Source organism: Haemaphysalis longicornis, unplaced genomic scaffold (genome assembly GCF_048455015.1).
Source record: "Haemaphysalis longicornis isolate Haplotype H1 unplaced genomic scaffold, Haemaphysalis longicornis Haplotype H1 scaffold_9, whole genome shotgun sequence".
Taxonomy (NCBI): domain Eukaryota; kingdom Metazoa; phylum Arthropoda; class Arachnida; order Ixodida; family Ixodidae; genus Haemaphysalis; species Haemaphysalis longicornis.
Window position 1 is genome coordinate 137628127 of NW_027526460.1, and position 13299 is coordinate 137641425.

General features: G+C 49.7%; 1 protein-coding gene across 1 annotated transcript; it reads left to right on the top strand.

Annotated features, from left to right (window-relative positions):
- Positions 1-12780: 12780 nt before the first annotated feature.
- LOC144152796 (potassium voltage-gated channel subfamily KQT member 2-like) lies at positions 12781-13056 on the top strand. The gene has a single exon (XM_077684259.1). It carries the CDS (start codon positions 12820-12822, stop codon positions 13054-13056), a length of 237 nt encoding a protein of 78 aa, XP_077540385.1. The 5' UTR covers positions 12781-12819.
- The last annotated feature ends 243 nt before the right edge of the window (positions 13057-13299 follow it).

Below are 13299 nucleotides of genomic sequence, written 5' to 3' on the forward strand. Positions count from 1 at the left end.
GATTAGAATTCTCGGCAGGAGTGATAATACAGTGGCGAGGGAGCTCTTGGAAGCGTTTTATATTAAGCAGAAAGGGAACAAGTGCGTCAGCGATACTTCTGTCCTTTTTCGTGCCAGCGGGTTTCAGTTTTTGAAAACGTCACTTTGATCATGTCCTCTGTTTGATGCGTTCCATGCAGTATACCAAAGTGCGCATGCTCCTGATGATACATGTATAAATATGAGACGATGCCTCAATAAATGTTATTTGCAAGTGAGCGCTTGTCCCGTCGTCCTCCTTTACTGTCGTTGTCTAAGTCGCGCTCAATTTTTTTTCAATCGTAGTTCAGCTCATCATCATTATAATTGTCCCCGGCGCCGCATCCATCTGGCGTAGCAATTGAGCCAGGCAACTTAGCTCGGCGGACATCGCCAGCTTCATTAAAGCTCGTTCTCTCTCTCTCTCTCTCTCTCTCTCTCTCTCTCTCTCTCTCTCTCTCTCTCTCTCTCTCTCTCTCTCTCTCTATCTCTCTCTCTCTCTCTATCTCTGTAACATAGCCCCCAATTTAAACGTTCTACGTCTGGGCGTTAGCGAGTTGCTTCTTGCGTGGATCCTCTCAACGTTTCGTCCTCCAGCTTCACGTTCAACTGTCCCAGTTTCTTATTAAACTTAGCGACACCTTCTCTCCTTTCTCCAATCGAAAAAGGAAGATAACAGTGATCGCTAAAATACACGTCGCAGACGCAGTAGTTTTGGCATGAGGCAGCTAAATTACAAGAAACGTACACCCTATCTAGTCGCGCATGGCTCGAGCCCTGAAAACGCGCAAATCTTAATCATTTCCAGCGTAAAATGCAACAGCTGCAAAATCCCACTCTTGAAGTAATTCGCCAAGCATCGCCGAATTCCTATCTGCTCTTCGCTGTGGCCCGTTTAAATCCATTCCTTTACAAACATAATTAAAATCGCCAAGTAAAAACGATGTTTCCATCCGTTCTCAATTATTTAGTAGTACTTTAACAAAACGCCGCCCTTTCTCGCACCACATTTGTGGAATAGAAGCACGGTGCAGGAAATTCAAGACGATTATATTTAAAATCGCAAAACATTGCCTGCCCGTTTCTAATGAGAAATACCTTTTGTGCTTTGATTCCAATCTTATTCATAGTAGATTGAATAATACAGACGCTAAAAACGTCTGGAAAGGTCTTTATCACTCTGCCAGTGCCGTTATCACTTCCGATTTTTCTTTCTTGGGAGGCCATGATATCGATTTCTATTTGAGCATAATCCTTCTCTGCTGGCACTGTTTGCGCCTCTCTGGAAGGCCCCGCACGTTCGGAGTGGCAGAGCGAATTACTCTTTCTAATTCTGCCACAATTTTTGGTGTAACTGCATCGCAAACAACGTGTCAAAAACGAAAAAATGCGCGCATCTCCATGAAGTAAATCATGACGATTGGGCAAAGCACTGGGTATCGTTCTTACCATAAATCACCCGTGAGTGTGCTTACTGCTGCTAAAACGAATTTCGATCCAATCCAATCCAATTCAATTCAATGCAATTTAACACAATCCATTCCAATTCAATCTAATTAAATGCTCCTAACGCATGCGCAGCGCTGCTCTCCAGGAGCGCTCTCTCTCTCTCTCTCTCTCTCTCTCTCTCTCACCTTTTGTGAGCCTTTTATTTTGTTCTTGTTAACTGTGAACCTTTTGTTCAAAGATGTCTCGATTTAAACGGTGCTGTGCTGTGAGCACGGACGCCGGACGAACCAGCCTCGGCCTTAAAGTGCTTCGCCCCTAATACAAAAATAAGTACAAGAAAAAAAAACAAAAGAAACAACCTTTTCTCTGAAAAGAGGAAACCCAGCGAAGGCACCGGCGCTTGGCTCTGGCTATTCTGCTTCCTCGTATTGGGTGACGTCCGTTTTGCCACACAAAGCTGTCTTCCGCTGTGGCCTCGCCTTCGACCCCCTCTCTCCCCAGCACATACTCACGTTGTAACACCGTGTCAACATTCACGTTACTGCCACGCGGGTTTATCCAGGGCTATATTTGCCTAGGGTTTATGTGAAAAGCGTGGCAACTGCGTCGCGATCTTCGCCGGTGGCTCCTCAGGGATTGGCTCTGCGGCGCCTTCGTCTTTCATCCCCGGCACTTTCTATTGCATGCTTCACTGAAGCGGAACTTGCACCGTCGTCGCGTATTCGTGTAGGGACCGGGCGGTTGTTCTATGGCACCACCGTTGCTTCAGCGAACAGCGCCGCCTGTAGCAAACCGCTCGTCAGTGGAATGGCAGTGGCGGCCAGCGCAGCGTTGTTGTGCATGGCTTTCTGCCGTTCTGCTGCGGTGCGGCTTGCAAAGCGTAAAATAACCACAGGGACTTTTTTTTTCAGATTGATAAATATTGAGCGCCGAGGTGACCTTTACGAAGCATGCCATGTGTGTGATTTACACCCATACTCAGTAATTACAAATAGCAGACGACGCTCAATGAGCCTAGCTGGAAGTCAAGCTGGAAATGCAAGCCCCTTCCTTGATGCAGTTTTTTCATGTTTGCATGCAGTTTGGCGTACCGAGGAATATATTGGAGCTAAATTCTTGTTGAAACCTGGGTGGGCAGCCGATCCAGGATTGCTGTGGCGCTGACCTTTGGCAGTTTACGACGAAATGGCGTCGTGCACAAGCGAAACACAAATTTGGGGGGTGCCTTCCAAGGTTTACCTCAAAAAAGGAATTGTGGTGGACGTAGCTTCATTGACTACGGTAGAAATGTATTTAATTTCACAGAAAACCGCTTAATACAGTCGTTGGGAATCGTTTACAGAATAAATACCGCATGGTAGCAGAACGTTATTGCTTGTCGCGGAAAAGCCTTGCTTTACAAGAATTGCAATGGTTGCTGGCTAGTTGGTTAATGATTTTTCAAAAACCTACTCCTGCATTGCTCAAGGAAGAGAGACGAGAGCGCCCAAAACCTGTACTCACTTTCACAACTGAATGCTGCGGTCGGTTTACAAGCTGCCACCTACGCTTGAAAAATCATGCACACCTCCGTCTTAGATGATCGTTCATCGCCAAGCTTTCTGACGATGGTTTCCCTGGTAGCCTTCTGGATTTAAGCTTTGACTAGTTCAGCTCTGAATTTGACCAGCACAAAGTTTGATATTTACGTCTTTGAATTTAACCATTTCCCATTCGATTTCGCAGGAAGAAAGCTTCGCGTTCAGCAATCGTCATCTTTAAACGGATGGCTGGATGATTTTGCTGTTTACTTTTGCACTTCGATGCACCCCTCTCCACGTTCGAACTGCTTCCAGCATATCGGAAATGCGTCTGGGCTGGAAGTCTCAGTCTGATGCACCGTTGCTTGATGCCTCTAGTCGAGCGTTTTTGGTTTCTTTACAAGCATTGCACGATTTTTTAGGTACTCGGTAAAGAATACTTAAGCATTAAAAATCACAGACTGACGTTCATACTGCAACATTTTTTAACTATCCGTAGTAGTAGTGGTAGTAGTAGTAGCAGTAGTAGTAGTAGTAGAAAACTTTATTATAAAGTCAGATTAGTTATCTCTCAGAGGGCGGTTCCCTTAGTCCAGGGCCCCATTTGCTGCTGCGATCCGTCTTGCCCGGTCGATCAGTCCGCGCTGGTCGTCTAAGGCTGAGCTGGAAAGAGCGGCTTCCCATCCGGAGGGGGAGGGACTGGGTATAGGCGATTGGGTCGGGGGTTTGGGGCATTCCCATGTGGAGTGATACAGGTTCGGGTGTCCTCCGCAGGATGGGCATCTGTCTGCGGACATGGTAGGGTAGAATGTGTGCCGGATCGAGAGGCTAGGAAACGTGTTTGTAGCTGGCGCCATGCAGCGGCTTCCTCACGGGTGAGTTGCGCGTGTGGCGGAAGAAATTGTAGTGTTGTAGTATATGTGTGTATGAAAGTGGGATGCTTTCTGTCTTGTCTGGTTTGGGTTGCTCTTCCGCTGGCGCCCGGAGGGTGAGGCCTCGGGCTATCGCATGAGCGCGTTCATTGCCTGGGAAACACGGATGCCCAGGTGTCGAGAATAGATGGACTGGTGGAATGTCTCTGTTTCGCTGCAGGATGTCATGTGCGGTCGGGTTGATACGTCCTTGCGCATAATTTCGGCATGCCTCTTGCGAGTCGGATATAATATTTATTGGGTTCCCTGAAGGGCGAGTGCTGACAGCGAGTGCTATTGCACACTCTTCCGCTTCCGTGCTGTTCCCGGAGCGTATGGTGGCTGATATTATCGTCTCACCCCTCCAGTGGGCTACCGCTGCCACCTTCGCATTTATGGCTGAATAGTCTAACTTCCGGGGTATTGGTTTGAGCTCGCGAGGGGAAGTTCAGATGTCGAGTACCCTAGTTGTTGGAGGACGTGCCTCTCTCTAGGGGTGCGTTTCAATCTTTCTAATTGACTGAATTTTTGTGCTTCGGTTAATTCTATCGTGGTATTATGTAGGCCCAATCGTAATAACAGGTTCTTTGAGGTGTAGACAGGGATGTCCCCTTAACGGCGGTGCGGATTAGGGTGTCCAGCTGCTTAGTCTTTGCCTGGGTAAGTAGGTGGTAAGGTACATGATAAGTTATGCGGCTTATGATTAGAGCCTGTACGATGCGTAGTACGTCCGCTTCTTTAAGGCCGTGGCGGCGGTTGGTTATCCTTCGAATCATGTGGATTACTTGATTAATTTGTTTTTTGAATAGTCCTAAGGTGTACGTGGCCTTCGCGTTCGTTTGCACATGCAGCCCTAGCAGCCGTAGCCTGCCTAGTCTGTTAACTGGCTCGCCCTCGACAGTGACCGTTATGTCGGGCGGTGGGTCGGTTTTCCGGCGGCCTTTTTGACTATGAGCAGTTCTGATTTCTGTGGGCTGCAGGTTAGTCCCCCTGCCTTTGCATACTGTTGGGTGGCGTTCGCTGCTTCCTGTAACACGTCTCTTATTTCTCCATCAGTGTCACTGGTGGCCCAGATGGTAATATCATCCGTGTACAGCGCGTGTCTGATTCCCAGTATGGCATCTAGAATGGGGGGCAGTCGGCTCATTGCTACGTTAAACAGCATTGGAGAAAGAACCGACCCTTGTTGCGTGCCTTTTCCTGCTAAAGGTATGGTGTCTGAGCGAATGTTCCCCACCCCTATTGTTGCTGTGCGATCTTTGAGGAATGCTCTGGCAGCCTTTATTCCACGCAGGTGGTAAAATGTGAAGGGGAGGGGGGTGGTTTGTAGCTTGGGCTGTTGGGTGGTTGAATAATTTTGGCTCTGGATAAAATGACCACTACAAACGCGGGAGTTCCGCTTCGGCTCTCAGGCTCCCATGCTGTCACAGGGTCGCTCACCGAAACCGAAGGCACAAAGCTCACGGTTACAGTGCAAACTGCAACGACGTTCCCACGGCCACACGGTAATTGATCTTTTCATAAGTTCATTTCTCTTCAAGGCACACGTATCGAGGTATCCCAGCGTTAAGGGTGGCGTGGAAACCGTAGTCATTGAAACCAGTGAAGATAATTTAAAGTGGTAGAAATAAATATTAATACAAACAGTTCTATTCCTGCTCACATCGCGCGGAGCCAGGCGCAGAGCGCTGCAAAGAGCGCTCATGTTGGTGTAGCCCATTTGGAAACTCAGAAGCTTCAAATGGGTTTACGTAGCCGTCAGTGCATTCAAGAAGAAATGAATACTAATAATAGTAATTTTATTCGTTCTCAGAACGGGTGGAGCCAAGCGTAAATCACTGCAAAAAGCGCTCATGTCATTGTAGCCCATACTCAACTTTAGAAGCGCCCGACGTCTTTAGGTAGCCGTTATTGCATCTACAGGAACCCAGCACATCTGTCTAGCTTCGTTTCACCACACATATCTGTTCACAACACCACCAAAACGTTCAAAGCACTGAAGAAAAACGGCAAAAACAACCGGAGGCTCCGTAGTCCAATGCCCGGCTCATTCCGCTAATGAGGGGAGCGCCGAGTGGTGGCGCCACCAGTCCAACTGCCCGGTCCCTATTTCGCGACGAATTTCATGTCGGCGGTGTTCGTCTCACCGACACGTTAACGTGCGTTATTTGCCCCCGGGACGTGCCCTTGTTCCTGAGGGGTTTCGTGATCTTTCACCGACTTTGCAGGCGGGCCGCGTTCCAATGAGACGACGAGACCTGGTTCGGGGGCGTCGACTCTTCTGCCAGCTCCTCTTACTCGCCATTTGCAGGCTCCCGTACTTCTTGCACCCATGACGAACTGTGAGGTCTTGGAGTCCCCGACCGTGCCTGCGACATTCGTGTAGGTGCGCACACACCGGTCCTGTTTGGGGTCCCAAAAGGCCACAGAGAGCGGAGCGCGGCACCCTTCAGTCGTGTCGCATGATTCCGCTCCGGGGGCAGCAGAGCACCCGCCCGGGTATCACGAACACGGCCTGCTCGCCTGCGGCGTGTATCTGACGTCCGACTTCAACTGTAGGCTGTAAAGTAACCAGGCGCGTCATCGAGATCTGCGGGGAGCAGCCTGGCACACGCATTGGGTCCCGAATCACTTCCACGACCTCGGTGTAAAAGCCCAGGGCGCTTCGCACTTCCTCATAGGGGACGTTGAGGTAGACCCAGTGGAGCTTTCACCGTATACATGTCCCAGTGGCAGGTATCGATGATGAGGCAACGACCAGGCTTTGACTTGCAGTTCGGCGGTGGCGCCAAGTGTCTTGTATACCCTTCGACATCCTTGGAAGGAACCGTCCATAAATGGTTCATCTGGTGCGCCCTCAGGGCGATAAACGCAGGGGACACTCCAGACGATCCAAAGCACCACGGAATTCGTCTACCTTGTACGGCCTAGCTCTGACGTCGTTATTTAAAAAAAACTTCAGTGCATATGTTCGGTGTTCAGTGCAGAATGTTCAGTGCAGATGGTCCGAATCACAGTTAAAGCCAGAGTTCTTCAATATACACCGGTTGCAAAACTCCGCTTCAGACTCCGGGCGGCGCGGGCTTCCCTGCTCCGTTGAAGCTAATGGGAAAGTGTACGCGCGTGGTACCTAGGAGACAAAATCTGGACTTTGCTAAAAATTCACCTAATAACAAAACGGAACAAAATAAAGCTTGCTTTTCAAATTACGAACCACCAAATTGCTCAATATTTACTGCTGGCAGCAGCTTCAAGCACTTGAGTACCACTTCAACTTTCTGCCGACAGAGCAGAGGCTAGTCGACTTGCTCGGTGCTTGCCCCTGCTTGCCTCAGCGCAGGGGGGCCAACCATTGACCGACTTTTGATGCATGGGGCCTATTGGGAGTTTCGCAACTGGTGTGGATCGCGTAAGTCTGGTTTGGCCAGAATGACTTGATATTCCTGGTTGCAAAAACCGTTCAACTGTTACCGTGGACACAAGGGCTCACCAAAGCCACTTCTTGAACAGAGATTGCTACCCTGTGTCCACACCGCGCGCAGTGGTCTGAAGCACAATGTCGGCCGCCTCAGCTCCGTCTTTTGTTTGAATAATGGGGCGGACCGTCAACGCGTTTTTGCCCTCTACTATGTAACGTGGGTTAGGGACATGTACGGCGTTCTACAGGGGTAAGTACAGCGTGCTAATTATAGAAGTAGTAATTAGCGACTAGCATAGCATGTTTCCGCCAATAACACTGACAAGGATGATGGTCCATTCTTCTGAGATGATGTAACAAAGAGAGGAAGGAACAGCCGCATAGGGAAAGAATAATTTAAGTGATGAGAAGAGACAGTCGTGCAGCCCAAGACGATACGAAGATAGCCGTGCCACTGTAGGCATACGTAAAATGTACGCCACCGCAATACCTTCCACTCGACATTCAGAATTTTGTCGGTGTGGTGCACACGGCGATGGACTAAACCGCTTACATCAACAGCAGCAGTGAAGCGTGGTCAAAATCAAGCTACGCTCAGCGTAACAATACACGTACTCAAACTAGATCTCCAAGCGCACAGTTAAATGCACAAGTTGCTCGAAAGCAAGTCCAGCACGTTTAGGAAGTTTATGTACAGAAATGTAGATACAAGCTGTTAAAACACAAAACACAAAAAAAACTGCCACGACAACAGCGCTTTCGTAAAACGAAAAGAACTGTATTACCGTTTTATTACACGTCCAACATGTCCGTTCGGTGTGTAATCGGTGTGCATACCCGCCAGGTTTCCCTAATTCTCCCGGTGACTCCCATATTTTGACGGTATTCTACGATTGTACGACAAAAAAAAAAAAACCGTGCTTCGCGAAATCTTTTTCCAAGTGTGGCCACATTGCGGCGGAGCTACCAGACAATACAATACATTTCTACATCAATATGAATCGTTTTCACTGAACAGCTTAAAAATCATAGTCGGCCATGCGCACAAGTTGAACCGGTCAGAAACACAGAAACGCTGAATTCGGGAGGCATTCAGAAAATAAAAAGAACACCCACTTTATAAGTCTGGAAACTCTCGGTCACGTTCTTTAAGAGTAGTGCCGCAGGGCCGAACATGTCACACTTGACACCCCGGACTTCCTGAAAGTGGCGGCGTCAGCCATGCTGAAGTTGTAGCAAGTGACCAGTGCTGCACGTTGTTATCAGTATGGTCGACACAGTTCCGTTCGTGCTTTGTTGTAACTGAGTTAAAAAATTCTTCCCGTAGGGAAACCTTGAGTGGTATGCGAAGCAGCCATGGGGTCAACGCGGAAGCGGAGCTCGCGCGCCCGTCTTTTATACCGTGGACCTACAGTGGCGCCACCAGCGGAGTATGCAGCGGCTACCGTCGCGCCTCTAACCCTAAGCTGCTTCGCATTATCGCGCGCGGAGCCGCAGGTGTTGTCATTCGTTGCGCAATCGCGGAGAGGAGAGGAGTGTAGAGGAGCTTCGGAGAGGAGGGGAGGGATGCCAGAGAGGAGAGGAGCGTCGGAGGGGAGAGGCGGAATGCCGGAGAGGAGAAGAGATGAGACAAGGAGAGGAGAGGATAGGGAGGAGGATGCGCATGCGCAGTGGGGGTGTGGACGCCGCACGACGCAGTGGGGGTGTGGACGCCGCACGGGGGTGTGGACGCCGCACAGCGGCGGCTGCACAACGGTGGAGGGAACAGGCGCGACCATAAGCTGCTTCGCATCTAAAATTCACGTAAATTATTTCATTATGTTCCTACTAATCCTGCCTCCCCCCACCCCATGGTCAGATCTCATAAATGCCATCCTGACAAACCTGGCCGGTATGGGTGTGCCCGTTCGGTGGCAGCCATCGTTTCTAACCGTCCGATCGGGCCAACATGTGCGCTCACTTCTATGTCCTTGCGGCAGTAAAGCTTCAACAACCTCCCCATGCGGAGAAAAAAAAATGTAAAACAGTGGACGAGTATGTTATTGTCGTTGCACTTGTGCTTGAATTTGTACTATGACGAGCGGCGGGATTTTGCGCATGGTATTTTGCGCATGGTTCCAGTCGTTCCGGGACTCACTAGCTGTTCTTGCGGCGATCATTCCAAGAGTGGCGAAGTGTACAGAAAGGATTTTGTTTGTAGTCTTCGTTTGTGTGCTCTTTCAACCAAGCGTGGAGGCAGTCTCAGTCGTGGCGATGACCCCCATGTTTTCGAAGTGCGGCTTGCCCAATGCAAGTTCCTCGTCCATGTTCGGGTGTCGGCTTTCAAACTTCTCGGATGCACTGTTGGCCACGTAGTCAATGTCTGTTTTATGTACCACTTTACTACTTAATTCTACCTGCTGACCCACCTCCGCCTGCGACGATGTTCTCTACATTCATGTCAGGTGGAGGCGTTAAGTCTCCTGGTTACTCGTCGTTGGCAGCGACTCCTTCTCCTGTGGCTTGGCTGTCGTTCTTTTAGGAAGGTTTGTATGGCCAGTCGTGCTCTTCCGTTGGGAAGGGAAGAATGTCATTTTGTTGTGAAAGCTCTCCACCCGCACTTCCTACCTTGAAAAGTTGTGTGCATGTCAGAGTTGGAAATATCTCGATCATGCGAGCTCTCAGTATTGCCTTTTTGCTTAGCTGCAATTATTTTCGAGGGAGGATGGATTCGTGAGGTAACGAGGTCAAGCCCGACATAAGAACAAGAATCCTTCTCCGCAGGCATTTTTTTCGCTTCCGGTATAGCCGGTATTCAATGGCGTGGAATGCATGCAGACAACCACGTGCGCGCCGCCATACCTGTGGCCAAGCGTCTGTTGCTAGGCAACGTTGTGCGCACGGCCCACAGATCAGGCACCCCTCTTCTCCTCCATGCAACCGTGCGAGTGCGCCGTCGCTCGTCACGTGGGGCTCCGCGGGATGGCGGTACTTGTCCATCCTAAGCACGACTGTGAAACACATGACTGTTTCACGTTGAAAACTACCTCAGCGAACGCAAAGTATTGTCTCGAGTTCAATGTGCGTGCGATTAATAACATCTCTGTTGACGCCACCGTTTAGAGTCTGATTGGAACGGAGCAGGTGACGCAAGCCGGTGTTTTTTTTAATTCGGCGTGCGGCCGCAGTGGCCCAAGCCGCGCAGTGTCTGTGGCGCATCGGCCATGTCTGTGGCCGTTAGCAGCGTTGCCAAGCGGAGAAATTGACCGCTAAACTTTTAAACGAATACCGCCTATAGGTTGTACGGTAGTTGTAAGTGTCGTCGCTACAGTCCTCGATACAGATGGGTGCAGTCACAAAGCTGCTCTAGGCTTGAAGAGGCATGTCGGCCAGAGAAGCGGCCCTATGTCAACAGTCATTTGGTTGTCCGTTATTTGGGATGTCAAGAAAAGAGGGGACTTATTCATACCTGAGACAAATTGCATTAAGAAGACTTTGTGGAAAAAGTGTCGCTTGCTTTAGGATGAATTGCCATTAGAAGGCAAAATTCTAGAAGGCAAAATTCGATTCTACAGTTTTTATGACTTCAATTCATAGTTTTGGTCATTCTGTAAAGCGGGTGCATTGCCCCTCAGAGCTCCCATTTCCAGTAGTGCCCCAAGTCCCCTAAATGTGTAGTGCCACGATGAAAGGATCAACATCAACTTTTGTTGTACGGTTCCGACGTGCGGAAATATTACCGTCACTGGAGCACTGAGCTTCTACTGTGCAGACCCGAATTTAAATCCTATCGGTCCACACAAGTTTCTTTAATTTTTTTCTTTACTGTGGCGGCCATTTCCTTTACTGGACAACAACAGCAAACGGTGGTTTTCCGCACAATGGGGCACTCACGGCTTTCGCCTGCATAGCCCGTTGAACAATTCGCTTTAATCTCCACGATGCCCCGGTCGTGGTTCAGTGGTGCTGAAAACACTTTCAGCACTCTTCAGGCGTTGGTCGCGACCGTTGAGTACATACCACCATTTTTTTATGCCGCGGGATTTCGGAACCAGTAGGTCGCGACTACAGCGCTTTCGTTGAAGAAAAAAAAACTATATTCATAAGATATAAAAGTCTAAACGTGTCTTCTGGCCGCCATAATTCCTCATCGTTCGCTTCTTACTTAACGTGCACGAACTTCCTTTTTCTAGAGTGGGTGAAGTTTCAACGGAAAAATGAGACGACCTCATTTTACTCAAGTGTTTGGTAAAACGCATCAAAGGGTTTGGATGACGCTTGTTTTTTTAAGGGCAATGCGGAATTTCTGAATTTTGTTGCCTTGTGGCGATTTACGAAGATGAGGGAGCATGTCCTTAGCTTTTCTCACGATCTTCATGCTGATCCTCAGAGCCTACGAGATGCACATTCCGCATTGCCTTTTTCGTTTTTGTGTGCTCCAGTACTAGCTATGACTTCGCTTCAAGCAGGATCAGCGTGTGAGGACTGCAGATTATGCATCTAGAAGAATCCCCTGCAATTCCGGATGCCCTTTTTTACAAGCGATGAATTCCCTGTTTCAGGACATTTTAATTTCCCGTTTGTCTTTTTTCTCGTCACAAGCAATTTTCGGTCAGCACCCTTCAAAAATTTTTTTTAATTCTTCGGGAACGATGGCCTGCAGTTTTCACTTGGTGAAAAGGAAGCCGATTTTCACGTAAGATTACATTTTTTACGGAACATGTATTTATATATTTCTTTTTCACATTATGTTCCTCACGATGAAAAAACGAGCTTCTGGGTCTGCCTCCCTGCAATCTATGCCGAAAACGAATATCGTGTGGTGCACGTCGTTATCTGACAAGACAGTATCATCCCGACCTCCCGGTTGATGTTAGGGCGCCCCTGCAGAGACTGCCACAGTAACGCTGTAACTCTTCCTTTTTTAAACGACAAATTTGGGGAGCCATTTAGATCGGAGTACGATTATGCGAACGCAAAATTTGACATCCACCTGAAGTCGCTTGTTTCCATGTGTCTTTGTAAGACTGCTCACTTCCTTCAGAAAGCATGGGACAGTAAACGTAGGTGACAAGGATTTCCCAGTAAACATTCGCCAAAGAAAACAATCGCTTAAAACCGATAGTTATAAATTAACGCTCTTAATTTGGTTCCTAGCCTCCGCCTGTCCCGCCATTGTACCTCCACGAATCGGCGGAACCTCCGAAACTCGCGGTTTTGTTTCTGTTCTGATCGGTTACAACAGGTCGGCCTGTTCAAATAAACTCCTGCACTGTTTCTCAGCGGCCTTTCACAGACGTTCCCGTGCGGGCCGCAAAGCGACGACCGGCCGGCGCCGCCAAGAAGGTCGTTGTTGTTGGCCCAGACGCGTGGCTGGTCGCCGAGCCCGCGCTCTGTGGTCGCTAGGGGCCCCTGGCGGAGGCGCGGCGCGGCGTCGTCGGCGCGGGGGGCGGTTGCCGAGTCAGTAGTCGCCGGTGCCGGAGCGAGCGGCGGCTGCGGGCGTGGGCGGCATGCCTGCCGCGTTATGCAGGCGCTTACGGATATGGAGTTGGCCCGCCTGGAGCAGGGCGGGCCCAGGCACGGAGGCAGTCTGCTCTCTCTGCACACCAGCCTGCCCTCGCGGACGTCGCTGCTGGGCAAGCCGCTGAGGGTGGGCGCGCACCCCAGGGACGCAAAGTATCGCAAGAAGCAGACCTTCATGTACAATTTCCTCGAGAGGCCACGTGGATACAGGGCAGCTGCGTACCACATCTTCCTGTGAGTATCACGCCGAAACTGCTGCGCTACTGCACCGCGAGCGGAGACTTCTTCCAGGCGTCGCGCGTGGACGTCCAGTCATGCTTGGCTGGCCGCTGGTCGCAGCCAGTAGACACACCGCGACGACGTTGTCGCGGAGAAATGCAAGTCCGTCGCTTTTCTGCCGACGGATTTCACAGCTGCACATACTTCAGGCTTTTTAAAAATTTGGATGTGTACGCGAACTCGCGCCAAGCGAACGCGGTTG